Source organism: Schistocerca americana, chromosome 7 (genome assembly GCF_021461395.2).
Source record: "Schistocerca americana isolate TAMUIC-IGC-003095 chromosome 7, iqSchAmer2.1, whole genome shotgun sequence".
NCBI lineage: Eukaryota > Metazoa > Arthropoda > Insecta > Orthoptera > Acrididae > Schistocerca > Schistocerca americana.
This window is the reverse complement of record NC_060125.1, coordinates 145122638-145139500: the sequence shown is the minus strand read 5'-3', so window position 1 is coordinate 145139500 and position 16863 is coordinate 145122638. Positions and strand designations below refer to the sequence as shown.

The 16863-nt window shown below is 39.0% G+C and overlaps 1 protein-coding gene across 2 annotated transcripts in view; it reads left to right on the top strand.

The window, feature by feature from the left end:
* The window catches only part of LOC124622609 (F-box/WD repeat-containing protein 2-like), a 136953-nt gene extending 122995 nt beyond the window's left edge, over positions 1-13958 (top strand). For both annotated transcript variants that reach the window (XM_047148370.1, XM_047148371.1), the window contains one exon: positions 11419-13958. In XM_047148370.1, the coding sequence (XP_047004326.1) occupies positions 11419-11581 (163 nt within the window). In that variant the 3' untranslated portion in view covers positions 11582-13958. The remainder of the gene's footprint in view (positions 1-11418) is intronic.
* Positions 13959-16863: the final 2905 nt, after the last annotated feature.

Below are 16863 nucleotides of genomic sequence, written 5' to 3'. Positions count from 1 at the left end.
ACATTGTGTGGGTGTACCAGTATTGTTTTGTTAACTTATAACTAACTTACAATTGGATACTGGTAAATAAAAAGCCTGTTTTGTGCTGATGTCATTGACCATTTTGAGTGAAAAGCATCATCAGGCCAAGACTTTGGTGCAGGTATGACACAAGTTTCAAACTTATTGTGCATTATGTCAAAATCACAACCAACAGAGAGGCCAGAAGTATGGACTGTATGAGCCTAATATACAATGTTGGACTGCTTCAGGAGGAAAATGGTGAAGGCAGTTCCAGTGAGAGAATCATTCAGGGTAATGAAAAGTGACAGATATCTAGAACTTGAAGCTAGGATTCTACATCTACATCTACATCCATACTCCGCAAGCCACCTGACGGTGTGTGGCGGAGGGTACCGTGAGTACCTCTATCGGTTCTCCCTTCTATTCCAGTCTCGTATTGTTTGTGGAAAGAAAGATTGTCAGTATGCTTCTGTGTGGGCTCTAATCTCTCTGATTTTATCCTCATGGTCTCTTCGCGAGATATACATAGGAGGGAGCAATATACTGCTTGACTCTTCTGTGAAGGTATGTTCTCGAAACTTTAAAAAAAGCCCGTACCTAGCTACTGAGCGTCTCTCCTGCAGAGTCTTCCACTGGAGTTTATCTATCATCTCCGTAACGCTTTCGCGATTACTAAATGATCCTGTAACGAAGCGCACTGCTCTCCGTTGGATCTTCTCTATCTCTTCTATCAACCCTATCTGGTACGGATCCCACACTGCTGAGCAGTATTCAAGCAGTGGGCAAAGAAGTATACTGTAACCTACTTCCTTCGTTTTTGGATTGCATTTCCTTATAGATACTAGGAAGGATGGGATGGTTGTATGATGAGAAATAATACAACTGAAAGCCTTGAAAATTACAAGTGTCTTAAATGTGCCACAAGGAGAATTCTGTGCGGGGTATTAGTTAGTGTCATCAATTTATGTGGAGAAATGGCATTGCTTCCCTCTGAAATACTACACTACATAGAGAGTGCGAGCAGATTTTGAGGAAAACAACTTAGTTTTCAGCAGTTCATCATGCAGTTGTGAAAGTGTCACATATATCTTTTTCATCAGATTGGCAATGCTAATGAAATGCCAGTATTTTTTGACATGCCAAGCAATACGAGAGTTGACATGGAAGATACAAAAATTATCCCAGAAACAAAGAATGAAAAAATAGATTAACTGTGATGTTAGCTGTTGCAGCTGAGGTGGGAAAGTCACCCCCTTAGACATGATTCAGTCACATTAATGTGATCACTGCATATGTTTGAAGTCAACATGCAATAACCACTCACAGATGGCAGTGGAGGGTATATAAAGCACGGCAGGGACCACGGGTGGAAGCATTTATGAAATAGTTAAACATTCTTTTTGGAGAGTGTGTTCCACTCAGTAGACAAAGGAATTAAACTTCTGTGACTGTGTAGAATGGCATCGAACTTATATACTCAGAGAGTTCATTGTGTTGACATGACAACAGAAACCATTGCCGATTCAGGTGGCTGATTATGGCAACAAGAAGACTTAGGACAACTGAGAAGACCACTGAGAGAGAATTTTTAAAAGATTCCTTATTCTGGTCAAAATTTAATCTAACTTATTGCTGCATACTATAGTGTGATTTTTCATTTACCAGTACAAACACACAGTATGTTTCATCATTCATCCATTCAGAGCTGTTTATACAGAATGATTATAATTAAAGTTAAATGTTCAAAACACTGTAAAATAACATCACTGGTCAGAATGACGTCAAATTGCAATGGAATATTATCGAAGAAGGAGGGATGTATGTGTCAGAATACATAAATGAAAACACCTGTCATGCGCACAACACACTGAAGTTGGTATAAACACTCTGGGTACATGGCTTTTCCTCCTTTCACATTGGCAACATTCGCCATGACTGTCTCAAGCAGGATCACACTCTACTTGTAAAGCTGAATTACAAGAATAATGACTGTGCACACGTTTCTCTGCAGAAGTTCCGGACACTAAAGGCTTTGAAAAATGGTGTTGGTCAGACGACTGCCATGGGTCTAGGGAAAATGATTTAGAAATTCGAAAAGACGGGTTCTTTTGGTGTGCAACCTGGTGGAGGGAGGAAATGAGTTGATTCAACATCAGTGGAAGCAGTAGCCACAGCAATGCAGGAGGAGACAAGTGGTGGTGTGCAAACGTGTAGTGCATGGAGAATTGCGCGAACATTGGACATACCTGTGTCCACGGTGCATAAAATCCTACAAAACATCCTTCTTTGCTATCCTTTCAAAATTACCCATGTGCACGAGTTGCTTCCTGTAGAGCTGCCAGCAAGAGAGACCTTTGCTTTAGAATATCTTGCTTGCATGGACAATGATTGGCTGTGGAAGATTTTGTGGACAGATGAAGCCCACTTCCACCTGACAGGGTATGTCAATACACACAATTGTCAAATATGGGCAACGGAAAATCCACACACAAATCAACCAGTACCACTTCATCCTGAAAAGGTCATTGTGTGGTGTAGGTTTACAGCATGATTTATCATAGGCCCATATTTTTTTCGGTCCTGTTTCCTGTACCGTCACTGGTAAGTGCTATGAGCGTCTTTTGTGCAACCACCTCATTCCAGCTCTCCAACAACATGGATGTATGGATGGGATCATTTTTATGCAAGATGGTGCACCTCCGCATATTGCAAATGCAGTTAAGCAGCTGCTGAAGCGCCATTTCAGAAATGCTAGAATTATCAGCCACCATTTCCTTGGCTGCCCCGATCACCTGATCTTCTGGCTGTGGGCCTGTCTGAAAGATGATGTGTTTAGTGTTCCGATTGCAAACTTAGCTACATTGAAGGCACGCATTGTGCCACACACTCTAAACACGACCCTGGAAACACTTCAACCAGTTGTGAAACATGCTGTTTCTCAATTTCAACTTGTTTCAGAAAATGGTGGACAGCATATTGAACATGTTTTGTGGCAGTCTCATGGAAATTAATAATACGATTTGATTTTGATTGATGCTTTTTATGCAGTTTTTGGCCTCAGGACAGCAAAAAACCTATGTGATTGATGCTTTTTATTCAGTTTTTGGCCTCAGGGCAATTAAAAACTGATGTGATTGATGCTTTTTATGCAGTTTTTGGCCTCAGGACAATTAAAAACGAATTTTTCCCATCCGGCGTGGTATGACCTTGCCATGGTGGATGAGCTTACATAATTAACAGTATCACACCTGTACACCCATGTACTCTGAGTAGAACAGTTTGTTTGTCAAATGTAACCTTAGGCATTGTTGTATGATTCATTTGTCATTTGTAGTCGACCACTATGAAATTAAGATGCTTACAGTGCCCTCTATTGCTACATTTAGTAACTATTTATTTTTCTTCTGCCATACATTTCCCTCCTTCTCTGATAATATTCCATTGCAATTTGATGTCATTCTGACAAGTGGTGTTATTTCTACTGTGGTTCGAAAGTTTAACTTTAATTATAATCACCCTGTATATCAACTGTCTACATGCAGTATTTTTCCCTTTCTCTGCTGCTTAAAAGCGGGATTCTTGTCCTCTACACATGACAGCCACTGAAGGTGGAAAATGCTGTACAGTTAGCTCAGTTTTAGCTTCTTGTAATTGTTATTATTCTTGTGAAGCAACTAACCAGAAAACAATGGAATTTGTCCAGCAAATTTAAATGGCTTGTATCATTAAACTGTGAAAAGAAAGAGCAGGTAGGTTTTCTGTGACTCTTCAAAATGGGCAACCCCCCCACCCCTCCTTTCCCAAAAAATGCTTGGAAAAGCATGTTGTCTCTTTAATATTTCTTGAGTGTATCATCCCCATTTCAACCATGATATAATGTCCACTTTGATTTCACACATTAATTTGTGAATATTTCCACAATTCTGGCAAAGTGGAGCACATGGATGCTCATTACAAAGTCTAGCTCGAAACTGGAGCTGAATAATTGTGAAATGGATAATAGCAATTTAATTAATTGAAAAGTAAAAGAAACAGAAAAAGTAAATTTACAATATATGTGAGAAACTTGCAAAGAAATTCAGCAGTGACAGTCATAATAAAACATGGTGGTGTGTACATGTAAATGAAAATAATTGTCATCAGCCGAAGAGGGGCAGTGCACTTGAGAAAGCCCCATTAAATGCAGAAATAAGTACTGATTGAAGACCAACTTGTTTCAGAAAGGATAAAAGTTGTTGTTGTTGTGGTCTTCAGTCCCGAGACTGGTTTGATGCAGCTCTCCATGCTACTCTATCCTGTGCAAGCTTCTTCATCTCCCAGTACCTACTGCACCCTACATCCTTATGAATCTGCTTAGTGTATTCATCTCTTGGTCTCCCCCTACGATTTTTACCCTCCACGCTGCCCTCTAATAATAAATTGGTGATCCCTTGATGCCTCAGAACATGTCCTAACAACCGATCCCTTCTTCTCGTCAAGTTGTGCCACAAACTTCTCTTCTCCCCAATCCTATTCAATACTTCCTCATTAGTTATGTGATCTACCCATCTAATCTTCAGCATTCTTCTGTAGCACCACATTTCGAAAGCTTCTATTCTCTTCTTGTCCAAACTATTAACCGTCCATTATTTCACTTCCATACATGGCTACACTCCATACAAATACTTTCAGAAACGACTTCCTGACACTTAAATCTATACTCGATGTTAACAAATTTCTCTTCTTCAGAAACGATTTCCTTGCCATTGCCAGTCTACATTTTATATCCTCTCTACTTCGACCATCATCAGTTATTTTGCTCCCCAAATAGCAAAACTCCCTTACTACTTTAAGTGTCTCATTTCCTAATCTAATACCCTCAACATCCCCCGACTTAATTCGACTACATTCCATTATCCTCGATTTGCTTTTGTTGATGTTCATCTTATATCCTCCCTTCAAGACACCATCCATTCCGTTCAATTGCTCTTCCAAGTCCTTTGCTGTCTCCGACAGAATTACAATGTCATCGGCGAACCTCAAAGTTTTTATTTCTTCTCCATGGATTTTAATACCTACTCCGAATTTTTCTTTTGTTTCCTTTACTGCTTGCTCAATATACAGATTGAATAACATCGGGGAGAGGCTACAACCCTGTCTTACTCCCTTCCCAACCACTGCTTCCCTTTCATGTCCCTCGACTCTTATAACTGCCATCTGGTTTCTGTACAAATTGTAAATAGCCTTTCCCTCCTGTATTTTATCCCTGCCACCTTTAGAATTTGAAAGAGAGTACTCCAGTCAACATTGTCAAAAGCTTTCTCTAAGTCTACAAATGCTAGAAATGTAGGTTTGCCTTTCCTTAATCTTTCTTCTAAGATAAGTCGTAAGGTCAGTATTGCCTCACGTGTTCCAGTATTTCTACGGAATCCAAACTGATCTTCCCCGAGGTCGGCTTCTACTAGTTTTTCCATTCGTCTGTAAAGAATTCGTGTTAGTATTTTGCAGCTGTGGCTTATTAAACTGATTTCTCGGTAATTTTCACATCTGTCAACACCTGCTTTCTTTGGGATTGGAATTATTATATTCTTCTTGAAGTCTGAGGGTATTTTGCCTGTTTCATACATCTTGCTCACAAGATGGTAGAGTTTTGTCAGGACTGGCTCTCCCAAGGCCGTCAGTAGTTCCAATGGAATGTTGTCTACTCCGGGGGCCTTGTTTCGACTCAGGTCTTTCAGTGCTCTGTCAAACTCTTCACGCAGTATCGTATCTTCCATTTCATCTTCATCTACATCCTCTTCCATTTCCATAATGTACCAGGGGAATATTCTAATATTGGACTTTTAACTGGAAAGAGAGTGAAACAGTGTACTTTTATATCAACCTTGTAGAAAACAATTTTAAATGTGATTATATGGCCAAAATCCTGTGATGAGGTTAGGAAGCACACTAGCAGTCAATTGTATCAGGGGTGAGGCAGAGGTGCTGTTTATTCACTGTTGTTTTTCTTGTTGCTAGAAAGGAAGTTCTGGAATATTTTAGATTGAGAATAAAAGTATAAGAAAAGAAAATGATGTTTCTAAGGTTTGGAGATAACTCAGCATTTCTGGCCAAATGTAGGGAAGGATTTTAACAACTGTTAAATAAGTGAACAGTATACTCAGCACAATTAAGAATACATAAGTGGACGGTATACATTTTGTAACCATCCAGTCAGCCAGTTACTCATTCATTATGTTGCTTACTACACCTACATGCTTGCCCTGCAAGCAGCTGTGAAGTGCATAGCAATAATTCCCACTGTATCAGCTATTAGGACTTCTTCCCACTCCATTCATGTATTGAGCACAGAGAGAATGTTCTCTTAAATGCCTCTCTGCTTGCTGTAGTTAGTCTAATCTTGTCTTTGTGATCCCTGAGAGACTGGTACATTGGGGATCGTAATATGAATGTATTCCTAAACTTGTCACGTATTCAGTACTAGAAACTTTCTAAGTTGGTTTTCATAGGATAGTTTGCATTTATCTTCAAGCATCTACCAGTTTGTCATCTTTGTGACACTTTCCCATGGGTCAAACAAAACCTGTCATCATTCATGCTGCCCTTCTTTGTACATATTCTATTTTCCACATTAGCCCTATCTGGTACGGGTTCTCCTACACATGAGCAATATTCTAAGATGGTGCAAAATATTTGATCTAGTGAACATCCGCAACTGAGAAACATATTTGTAGAATAACCATCTTCTTCAGTAGACAGTAAAATGTTAATTTATTCTATGACTGGTGTCATAGCATGAAATTTCACCATCAAGTACCACGAAATAATTATGTCAACATAAATGTATGGCGGTTGGGTCTGTCAGTCGAGGGGTCACACCCACGTCAAACAAGTCATGGGAGCATGGATGGGACCAGCAACCACAGTGCCCACCTGGTCAGCATGACTTTTCTGCAAATTACAGTTGCAGGCCAACAGACAGATTCTATATTCCTCAATTGTAGGAAAGCGATTAACACTGTACCACATTGTCAACTGCTAACAAAGGTCTGACCATACACAATATCTTCTCACATATGGCATTAGCTTGAAGAATTTTTGAGTAATAGAGTCTATTATGTTGTTGTGGATGGTGACTGTTTATTAGAGACAAAGGAAATATCAGGAATGCTCCAGGTAAGCGTGATAGGACTGTCCATGTTCTCTATGTATATCTTGTATTGACTGGGCAGCAACATAGGACTGTTTGCAGATGATGCTGTTGTGTCTGGAATAGTGTCTTCACTAAGGTCTCGAGAGATTCATGATGGCACTGACATAAGTTCTGTTTGTTATGATGAATTTCAGCTAGCTTTAAATGTGGGTAAATATAAGTTAATGCGTACTAGAAGGAGAAATGTTCCTGGAAAATACAAATTCAGTATGAATGGAACGCCTGTCAACTCTCACTTCACTTATATGTTTGGACATAACATTCCAAAATGAGACAAAGTGGAATGAGAATGTAAAGCCAGTTCAAGGAAATGTGTGTAGTCAACTTCAGTTTATTGAGTGAGTGCAGGGAAAGCATTGTCATTGTACATCTGTAAAGAAGGTCACAGACAAAACACTTTTGCAGTTGAGTGTTTGGCATTCCAATTAGATCAGACTAAAAGAGAATGTCGAAGCAATCCAAAGGCTGTCAGATATCATCACAAGTGAAATTAGTATCTGGAAATGTGTTAGGACAATTACTATTCACAATACATGTGAACAATTGGCAGACAATGTTTACAGTTCCCTGGGTCTGTCACAGGTGCTGCAGTTGTCTAGCGAGATCTCATAACGGAAGAAAATTTGTGTAAGTGCTGAGACACTTGTATATGATTAATGCTGGGTGTAAAGACTGGCTGATGGCCATCAACATAAATAAATCTAAGGCATGTGAATGAACATAAATGCTTGACGGTTTTTGACTACATAATCAGTGAATCAGTTCCTAAAATTGACAACACCCATAAAATAGACATGAGTGGTATAAGGGGCGATCAAAAAGTTTCCGTTTGAAAGTTGTACAGTCCATAATCGCTATACCAATCAGGCAAAATTGCCATGAGCATTGAGGCAATCATCCCACTGACACACCAGGTTGAAGAGACCTGTTTGGTAAAACACACCAAGTCCTGTGATGTGGAGAAGTCCATAACTGCCTCCTGTAAATTCTTGTCTGACAGGAATTGTTGACCATTCAAGGAAATTTTTAAGGGGCCAAAGACATGATAATCACATTGGGAGAGGCCAGCACTATAGGGCTTGTGCTCAAATGTCTCCCACTTGAGTTAGCGTAACTTCTTCATTATGACATTTGTGTCTGGGGACTTGTATTATCATGAAGCAGCAGCATAGTTTTCCCGAATGTTTCACCTTAACTGCACACCACAATTTCTCCAGCAGTGCACAGAACCATTCCCCAGTGATGGGGACACCAGGTTCCTTGAAATCAATCATGACCAGAACCAGACTTGGAGCACCATTCCACAATGATGATTTTGGACAGCCACATACACATTTGTCACAATCCAATGATGTATACTGGTGTTTGCCCTTCAGCAGCCATGAAAAGAATGACGGCACACTGGCCCTATTTGGACGCATTTGGTAATAACTCTGCCACAGTTCACGTTGTTGCATTACTGCATGCGTGTTGGAAAGACACAAATGTCACTTTAATCCCTTAATGAGAGTGTCGCTATGTTGCATATACGCTGCAGCAATGTTCTCAAATGGAAACTTTTTGATTCTCCCTTATAGATGGACAAATGATACGGGCAGAAAACAATGAACTATACAAAGCTATACCAAGCATATTACAAAGGATGTTGAGTGTAATAGACATTTGGAGGTTGAAATAGTAGTGTGAGATGTAGGACAGCATTAATACACCAAAAAAAATGATGATTCAAAAATTAAAGGGAAAACAAGAGCTCCAAAGAAAAGAATTCTGTTTCCCTAGCAGAGCTGTTGTCTGTGTTATAGCAATGTCAGGCGAAGGGCTGCAATGAGTCCCTTAAGGGTAATAAGAACCGCTGAGCTGACTGACCACTTTGCCAAACTGTTTGCTGTTGAAGATATTCCTCATCAATACTATCCTTTTCTGTTTGAGTGTTATGGCCCTTTAGGATGAAATCATCAGGTGTTGCACTGGAATGACTTGCATAAGACCTGGAAAAACTGTGGTCCCTATATGCAGACGTTGCCTCATTTGAAGTCCTTCCATGGTTGTTTGACAGATGATATATGCTGACATTTCTCTGTAGATGTGTGGTGATACTCTGCAAACTGGAGTAGGATTCACCCTGAAAGAGGAGTGTCCACCATTGATATACACTCCAATGTATGTTTTGCAAGCTTTCTGCAAACTTCCCATTCTGTGAGGATTGGTCAGTGTCACACACATCATCAATTGCCTCAGTTAGTTATGGCTTTCTCAAAACCTTTTGTGCTTAGTACTCTATAAAATTGCCCTTCTGCTGGCTGACGTGAGGGCAGAATGTAGTCAAAATAAGCGATAGTCCTATTCCTTTGAGTGAATAACAGCAAATTGTGGCTTTTGGTTTGTGTCTTAGCTCTCTACTGTCTGTGTTTTAAATGTATAAGTATTGTATTCATTACACTGAATAATCTCACGTAGAACATATAGAGTAAATAGCTTTTTCAAAGAGTAATTATTGTTATATTCTTCAAATCAATAAATATCTTGTACTAAATACTTTCTATAGTAGCTTATGTTCTTTCTCAGCATTCAAGATATGTCCATACCAAATTTTATCAAAATCGGTTCTGCAGTTTAATCATGAAAGCGTGACAGAGGCACTTTTACATGTATAATATTAGTGTGGATTAACAAATTCCGCTTTTCAGGGATGCTTTTCTTGCTATAGCCAGTTTGTATTTTATGTCCTCTGTACTTCAGTCATCGTCAGTTATTTTGCTGCCCAAATAGCAAAATTCATCCACTACTTTTAGTGCCTCATTTCATGATCTAATTTGGTCAGCATTGCCTGATTCAATTTTACTACATTCCATTACCTTTATTTTGATTTTGTTTATGTTCAGCTTTTATCCTCCTTTCAAGACACTTTTGTTTCTATTAAACAGCTCTTTCAAGTCCTTTGCTGTCTCTTAACAGAATTACAATGTCATCTAAAAGCCTCAAAGTTTTTATTTCTTCTTCCTGAACTTTAATTCCTTCACAAAATTTTTCTTCAGTTCCCTGTACTGCTTGCTCAGTGTATAGATTGAAAAATACCAGGAATAGGTTACAACCCTGCATCACCTCCTCCTCAAGCAATGCTTCCATGTCATCCCCTTTCACTCTTGTTCCTATCAATGCTATGTGGCAGAGAGAGAACCCTATCAATGTTACATGGCAGAGGATGCTTCCTACTAATGGTGTGTGGCCAGGTTGAGAGGGTCCCAGCTGTATTGACAGGAGTAGACAAAATCTTTGTTATCTGCAGCCTCACAACAAGGGGTCCCTGCAGTCTGAGTAACCTGCCCTACCTTTTAACCTCAACCGACCTATCCCTCATCCCTGCCCGAGGAAGGAACTGTTAATTCTGAGAACTAGGAAGTGTCTCACATTTACTTGGATTCGTGTCTTTCAGCAGTACTGACCATTTCACCTTATGGAGGTCTCATAATCTATTTTTTTGTTGTATTTTCCTGTTGTACAATATACTAGTAGCCTGTAATTTACTGTCAGCTAATTAAGTACATTATAGTTACATGTGTAAGTAACATAGTATCAGAGCCTTTTAGAAATTCAGACTGTAACTTTGACAATATGTTATTGCAGTCAAATATTAACTGTATATTACTTTTTCTAAAATTTTTGAGAATTCTGGCAAAAAAGAAGTTCTATTGAAGTTTGACATTATTTTTTATCTTAATCAAAGGCTTAACTTCAAGATATTTTTGCTGAGCAGAAAAAATTCCAGCAATAAATGACTTGTTATGCAAATAACTTCATATGCTTCTAAACTGAGAACAATGCTCCTTAATTAACTTTGTTGATATTTCATTATTCCCAGTAGAATCTTGTGATTTTAAAGATTTTTCAGTTGACATTATTTCTTTTGGTATACTGAGAATCATATTCATATTACAGATTCCTTCTCACTGAGGATGCTTGAAAAAGTTTGCTTTTCTCATGAATATGTTCTTGCTAACTTTAAATAGTATCAACTGCATGTGTCAGGCATCCCTCCATATGTCCTGGTACCCTTTAAAGTCAAAAATAGTGTTACAAGAATCTTTTTTGCCTAATATTAAATAACATAAAGATAGGAAAGTTGACTGCATGTTTCACATAGTTTTGTTACTCATATCAGCATTTAAATATGTGAATATTCTACTGTGCAGGAATGCTAAATAATTGTTTGGTGTGCTTCATAGTTCATCAACACCAGACCTGGCACAGATCGTAATGGGAGATGAAGCGTGGCTCAGTGATTTGAGTCAGCTGCATCATGAAGACATTCTTTTGGCAGCTGGACTTTTCCATGGCCAAATTAGGGTTATAACATGGTACGATCCCAACAGAAAATTTACTGGTTAGAGGACTTTTAAAAGTGGATACAAATTGTAACATTGTCTTGAAAGTCTCCAGATGAAGAGGAGATAGAGAACAAGTACAAGAAAGGTTGTGTAACCTAATTGTCAACTGTATTTGTTATAAGCATAGAAAGGAACAGTTCTCATACTTCATAACACAGTAGCTTATCATCATTTTTCACACTGTATTCTTTGGACACCATTAACCAAAGCATTACATGTCATTTTTTCATAGAAGTAAAACATATGATGTACTAAAAACTATGTCTTCCCAAAAATTGAACAGGTTGAAAGATGTACTTTGTTTAAATGTTACATCTTATTTGCTATGAATAATGTGTAGCTTATATTAAGTTGTCTTTGTGGTCAATTGGAGCACAATCATCAGTGAAATCTGAAAATGCTCGTAGTGCCTTTTCATGTTGTTCCTATAAAGATTGATTGCTGGACTGGAAAATCAGCTCCATAAGTAACAAAAACTAATTTTAAAGTGCTCATAATCTTGCTGAAATGTAGAAAATATCAGGATTGGAGTGCTTTTGGTAAAGTAAATATTGTGTTCAAAAGATGTATCTGAAAAGGAAAGCTTACAATTGCTGTGTATTAGCAGTTTCCACTTGTGGCTCTGAGGCAGGAACTGTGAGCAGCAGACCAGCACACACCTGCTGGGAATTACCGGAAAGGAAGGGAAGGGAAGGGAAGGGAAGGCAAGGCAAGGCAAGGCAAGAGAAGGGAAGGGGAGGCGAGGGGCAGGCTGGAGTCAAAGGTGAAGCACAGGTGGCAGAACATGTAGCCAACTGAATACTGGGCAGGTGGACTAAAGAAGTTGTTTGCTAGATTCCAAGAGATAATAAAAGATTGCAGCTAAGACCTACCAGGAGAAATGACCTTAGGAAATTTGCAAGAGCAACATGGATGCTAATGTCATAAGCCTGTAATTCATGGGAACTCCAGAAGAGTCTTTTAGCCGGCAGTGGATATTAATATCTGGTGGTGGTGGTGGTGATGGTGATGGTGATGATGATGATGAGGATGATGTTGATGATGATGATGATGACTCTTCAGATTAATCAGGGACATATCAGTGATTGGCATAATAAGAGCTGTAACTTTCCATAGCCAATTGCGTTTAAAGTTTGATGGCATTATCCTAAATATCAAGATTGTTGATGAGTGGCCCAAGGAAAAATGTGTACTTTATGTTTCTAAAGTTCATATGATATATCAGATAAAACAATTCAGTGGATTCTGCTAATTGACTTATTAATAATTAAGATGTGGCCTATTGATGTACTGAATTTAGAAAATATTGCACACATATAATATTACCAGCTAGCTTTTTATGGTTCCTGTTTTAAGTTTTTGTTAAAAATGGGAAGAATTGGAAGTAACTCAAGGCTCAGCTAGTTGTATTTTTTTATAATTTTGAGATCATATGTCTGTGATAATCTTTGTATGGCTTAACATTAGCCACTGCAATTAGTATTGTTGGTAGTATAAATCACAGTGATCGAGCGCAATAGTAGTTCTGACCTTGGATTGCGTAAACAATAAATTTATCTGCGATAAAATGTCATCTTCTAAGTGATGCAATGATGCAGTGTTGTTTACTTGTAATATGCTGTAATATGAAGAAACTTCACCATAGAAGACTGTTCAAGTAAGTGTATAATGTTCCAGAATTGGTTTACAGTGAGGAATCTAAATTTATTTTGTGGTTCAATACATATCGAGTATGAGCTCATTTCTCATACGAAATAAATTATTTTTGTCGCCAGTTACTTCCTAATGATTCTGTTTTCTTCTGCTAACCATGATGGGTTACACAAATTTGTTTTCTGGTCCTTCACGGTAATAGTTTGGTTACAGTGATTTGTGTGTGAGTGATTTATTGCATTTTTATACTTTGCTTCAAGCATAATAAATGTTGGTACTGCAGGAACTCACATCACCCCCAGCATGTTAAACACACACATTGTCTGTCAAATATAAAAGCGATGAGAATAAGTTCTTGAAACATTTTATTCTGAGCACAGTAAAGCAGTAGTTGCGAAGTGACTGGTAACACAATCCATAAATCCATAAATTGAAAATGTTGAAGTAGTAGCAGCTTTTAATTACATGATTAATGAACTGGGATTTGAACCTGTTGAATAGACTATCTCTGAGTAAATGTTATGGAGTATGAATGTATATTATTTCATTAAGATATATGCAGGAGTAAAACTGGTCCATCATACACTTTGTAGCATTGGCCCATTACATTTATAGAGATCATAAGGAACATTTTCAATATATTTTGTACTGTTGCTTTGGCACGTAGGAATTTCTGCTTCTGGGAAGTAATGGTACAGTTTCAGTCAGCACAGAGAAGAGCAATGTGCTCAGTTACTGGATGATCTGGTTTGAAATTACATAACAAAAATTTTGTACACAGAAAAGTGAGCACTGTAGAAGACTGTTCACATCAAAATTGGTTTATAATGTTCCAGTATTGGTTTTCAGTGAGGAATCTAAATTTATTTTGCTGATGTGTATGTACTGTATGGTTCAGTGTATTGATTTGCAGTGAATGTGGTATCTCATAAGCAGATCAATCAACAATCAATTAACAAATATGCTGTACTCATGCAACATAAGAATTCATTTTAATCCAGTTAAAAATTACATGCAGAACATTTGAAAGGTCTATAAATAAATTCATGAGATTGGTTTTTAGAAAGTGTTTATGCAATTACGACTGCAAGTTTGATCTGTTGCCTCCAAAGTAGTCCACTTAAACTGTCATGCAGCACCTGTACTTAAGCTTCCTTTTTGTAGTAGTTGTTTCACTCAAATTGTTCTCAGCTAGTTTGTTGTTACTACATTTTCGTTCTCATATGTCTCTAACCACTTGGAAGGAGAGAAAATTTCCAAGGACCAATGTATTGTGAGGAAATATAGGGCTGAGGTGTTAGGATGATATTTTATTTTCCAAAAATTCATTAGCAGAGAGTTCCATGTAATGGGTTGCAATGCTGTTCCCTCATTTTTAGAACTCTAGAAACAAGGCTTATGAAAAAGATTTCATACAAATCACTGTGTTACCATAGTGAGATGAAATGTATATGGAAGGCATCTGGAGCATCATGTTGCTGCAGCCAAGATCATGTTTATTTTGTTGCCAGACACTCAAATTTCGCTCCTTGCCACTTTTGCAGACTTTGTATTATTGTGCCCCAGAATAATCTTCCAGGCAAATATTAAAAAATTGTGGTAGTTCTTTCCTGGCAACACCAGAGGCAGAGCAGAATGGGTCAACAGACAGGCAGAATTCCAGTGAGAGAGAAACGCTGGTTGATTAGCAGCAAACATGGAAGTTATTGCAATACCCTGGACAGACTGAGATCTCAAGAAAACAATGCAGCAAAGTGATATAATGGCAGCATCATCATAATAGTGTATGCGCAAAGTGGCACAAGAAAGCTCATGTCGAATACAAGAGTGAGTATTCAGTTGTTGACATGACAGAGCCTGAAAGGTGAAACAACTGAGAGTACTAACGAGCTCAGAAAACTAGGGCACACTTGGTCATTCCCAAGGAAGCGGTTAGTGTCATTGGCGTATCCCGACGACTACATACGCCCTGATTTCCATAGCATAGTTCTCAGCTGTAGCTTGCTGTTGCCGCTAGCTACTACCAAAGTGGAACCTTTGATGCTCCAGTCATGGTCTACTGAGATGACGAAAGTCTGAGATACCATCACCAACTAGATCAGACGGGTTCTTATGGCAAGAACTTCTTGCCTTCACTGGCTGGAAGATTTTGGCACCTTTCAGCACTGGGGCTCTGTAGGCGTCACTGACGATCCTCGGACAGCTGATCGACCACGGTCATTCTGGGGGAGCGCAGTAATTGCTGCCCCCAACTCGTAGCTATGAGCAGACTCCTGTGTCGTGAGCCAATCTAATGCACAGAGACTTTGAAGTAACTCTCCACGATTATGGCCACCTAATGCAGAGGTGTTTGCTGCCTTTCTGAGGTGCACACTATGATGTAATTTGCTGGCCATGCTGCTGGCCACTGAGGCAATATGAGCAACCATCCTCAGTACAGCTAGCTGTCTCTGACATCGCAAGGCACTGAGTGTGTGCCTCCCCCTCCATGGCAACCGAGACTGTGAGATGTACTGATGTCAGGACATACTGGCCAGTGATGTTTTGCCTGATGCACTGCTGACAACTGTCTATCTCTGATCAATGATTGTGTATTCTGATAACAACATCTCATTAAAGCCTTCAGATGTTTAATTGATCCTCACTGTTGCATTCTAAACGACACTACCCTGACAACTGTGAAGCCCACAGTCCCGGCCACGTATGGTATGTTGTCAGTATTAGTAAACTTCACCTGTATTTGCCATTTGTTCAAATTTGAGTCTGAACTAGTAAATGGTTTCAGATGAAGTGGCTTTACACTGTCTCGAATGTATTGAAGCAAATTCTAGACAGGGCTGCCAGGTGTTATTACCTAATGCTGTCATCGTAAAAGCTTTTCTGCCTCTTCACCATTACTCTCAGCCACTCTTCCTCTCTTGTCACCACTCTTGTGCACAGTTATGTTATAGTCCACTTATTAAGGCACAGTAACAGATTTTATATGTGAGGGGTGTTCAGTAAGTAATGCAACATATTTTTTTCTGTAAGCTGGTTGGTTTTATTCAGAATTCCAATACGTCATATCACTCTTTTGGCTACAGAACCCTGTTTTTCAACCTAATCTCTGTTACATACGACGGCCTCATGCCACTTTAGTGGGAGAGCCTGTAAGTCCACACGGTACCACTCTGCTGGTTGACATCTTGCTGCATCAGTAACCTCCCTATCAACCACGTACTGCTTCCTGTGGAGTGCATCCTTCATTGTGCCAAACAGATGGAAGTTGGAAGGTACAAGATCAGGGCTGCAGTGTGGATGAGGAAGAATAGTCCAATGAAGTATTGTGAGCTCCTCTCAGGTGTGCAGACTTGTGTGAGGCCTTGCATCGTCATGCAGAAAGAGAAGTTCATTTACATTTTTGAGGCTGCAAACATGCTAAAGTTGTTTCGTCAATTTCCTGAGGGTAGCGCAATACACTTCAGAGTAGTTTGTTGCTCACTGATGGAGAACATCAAACAGAATAATCCTTTCAAGGAGGGCATGGCTTTGAACATTTTCTTTGAAGGAGAGGTGTTGTGGTGCCACTCCATGGATTGCCATTTTGTTTCCAGTTTGAAGTGAAGAAGTCATGTTTCATTGCCTGTGATG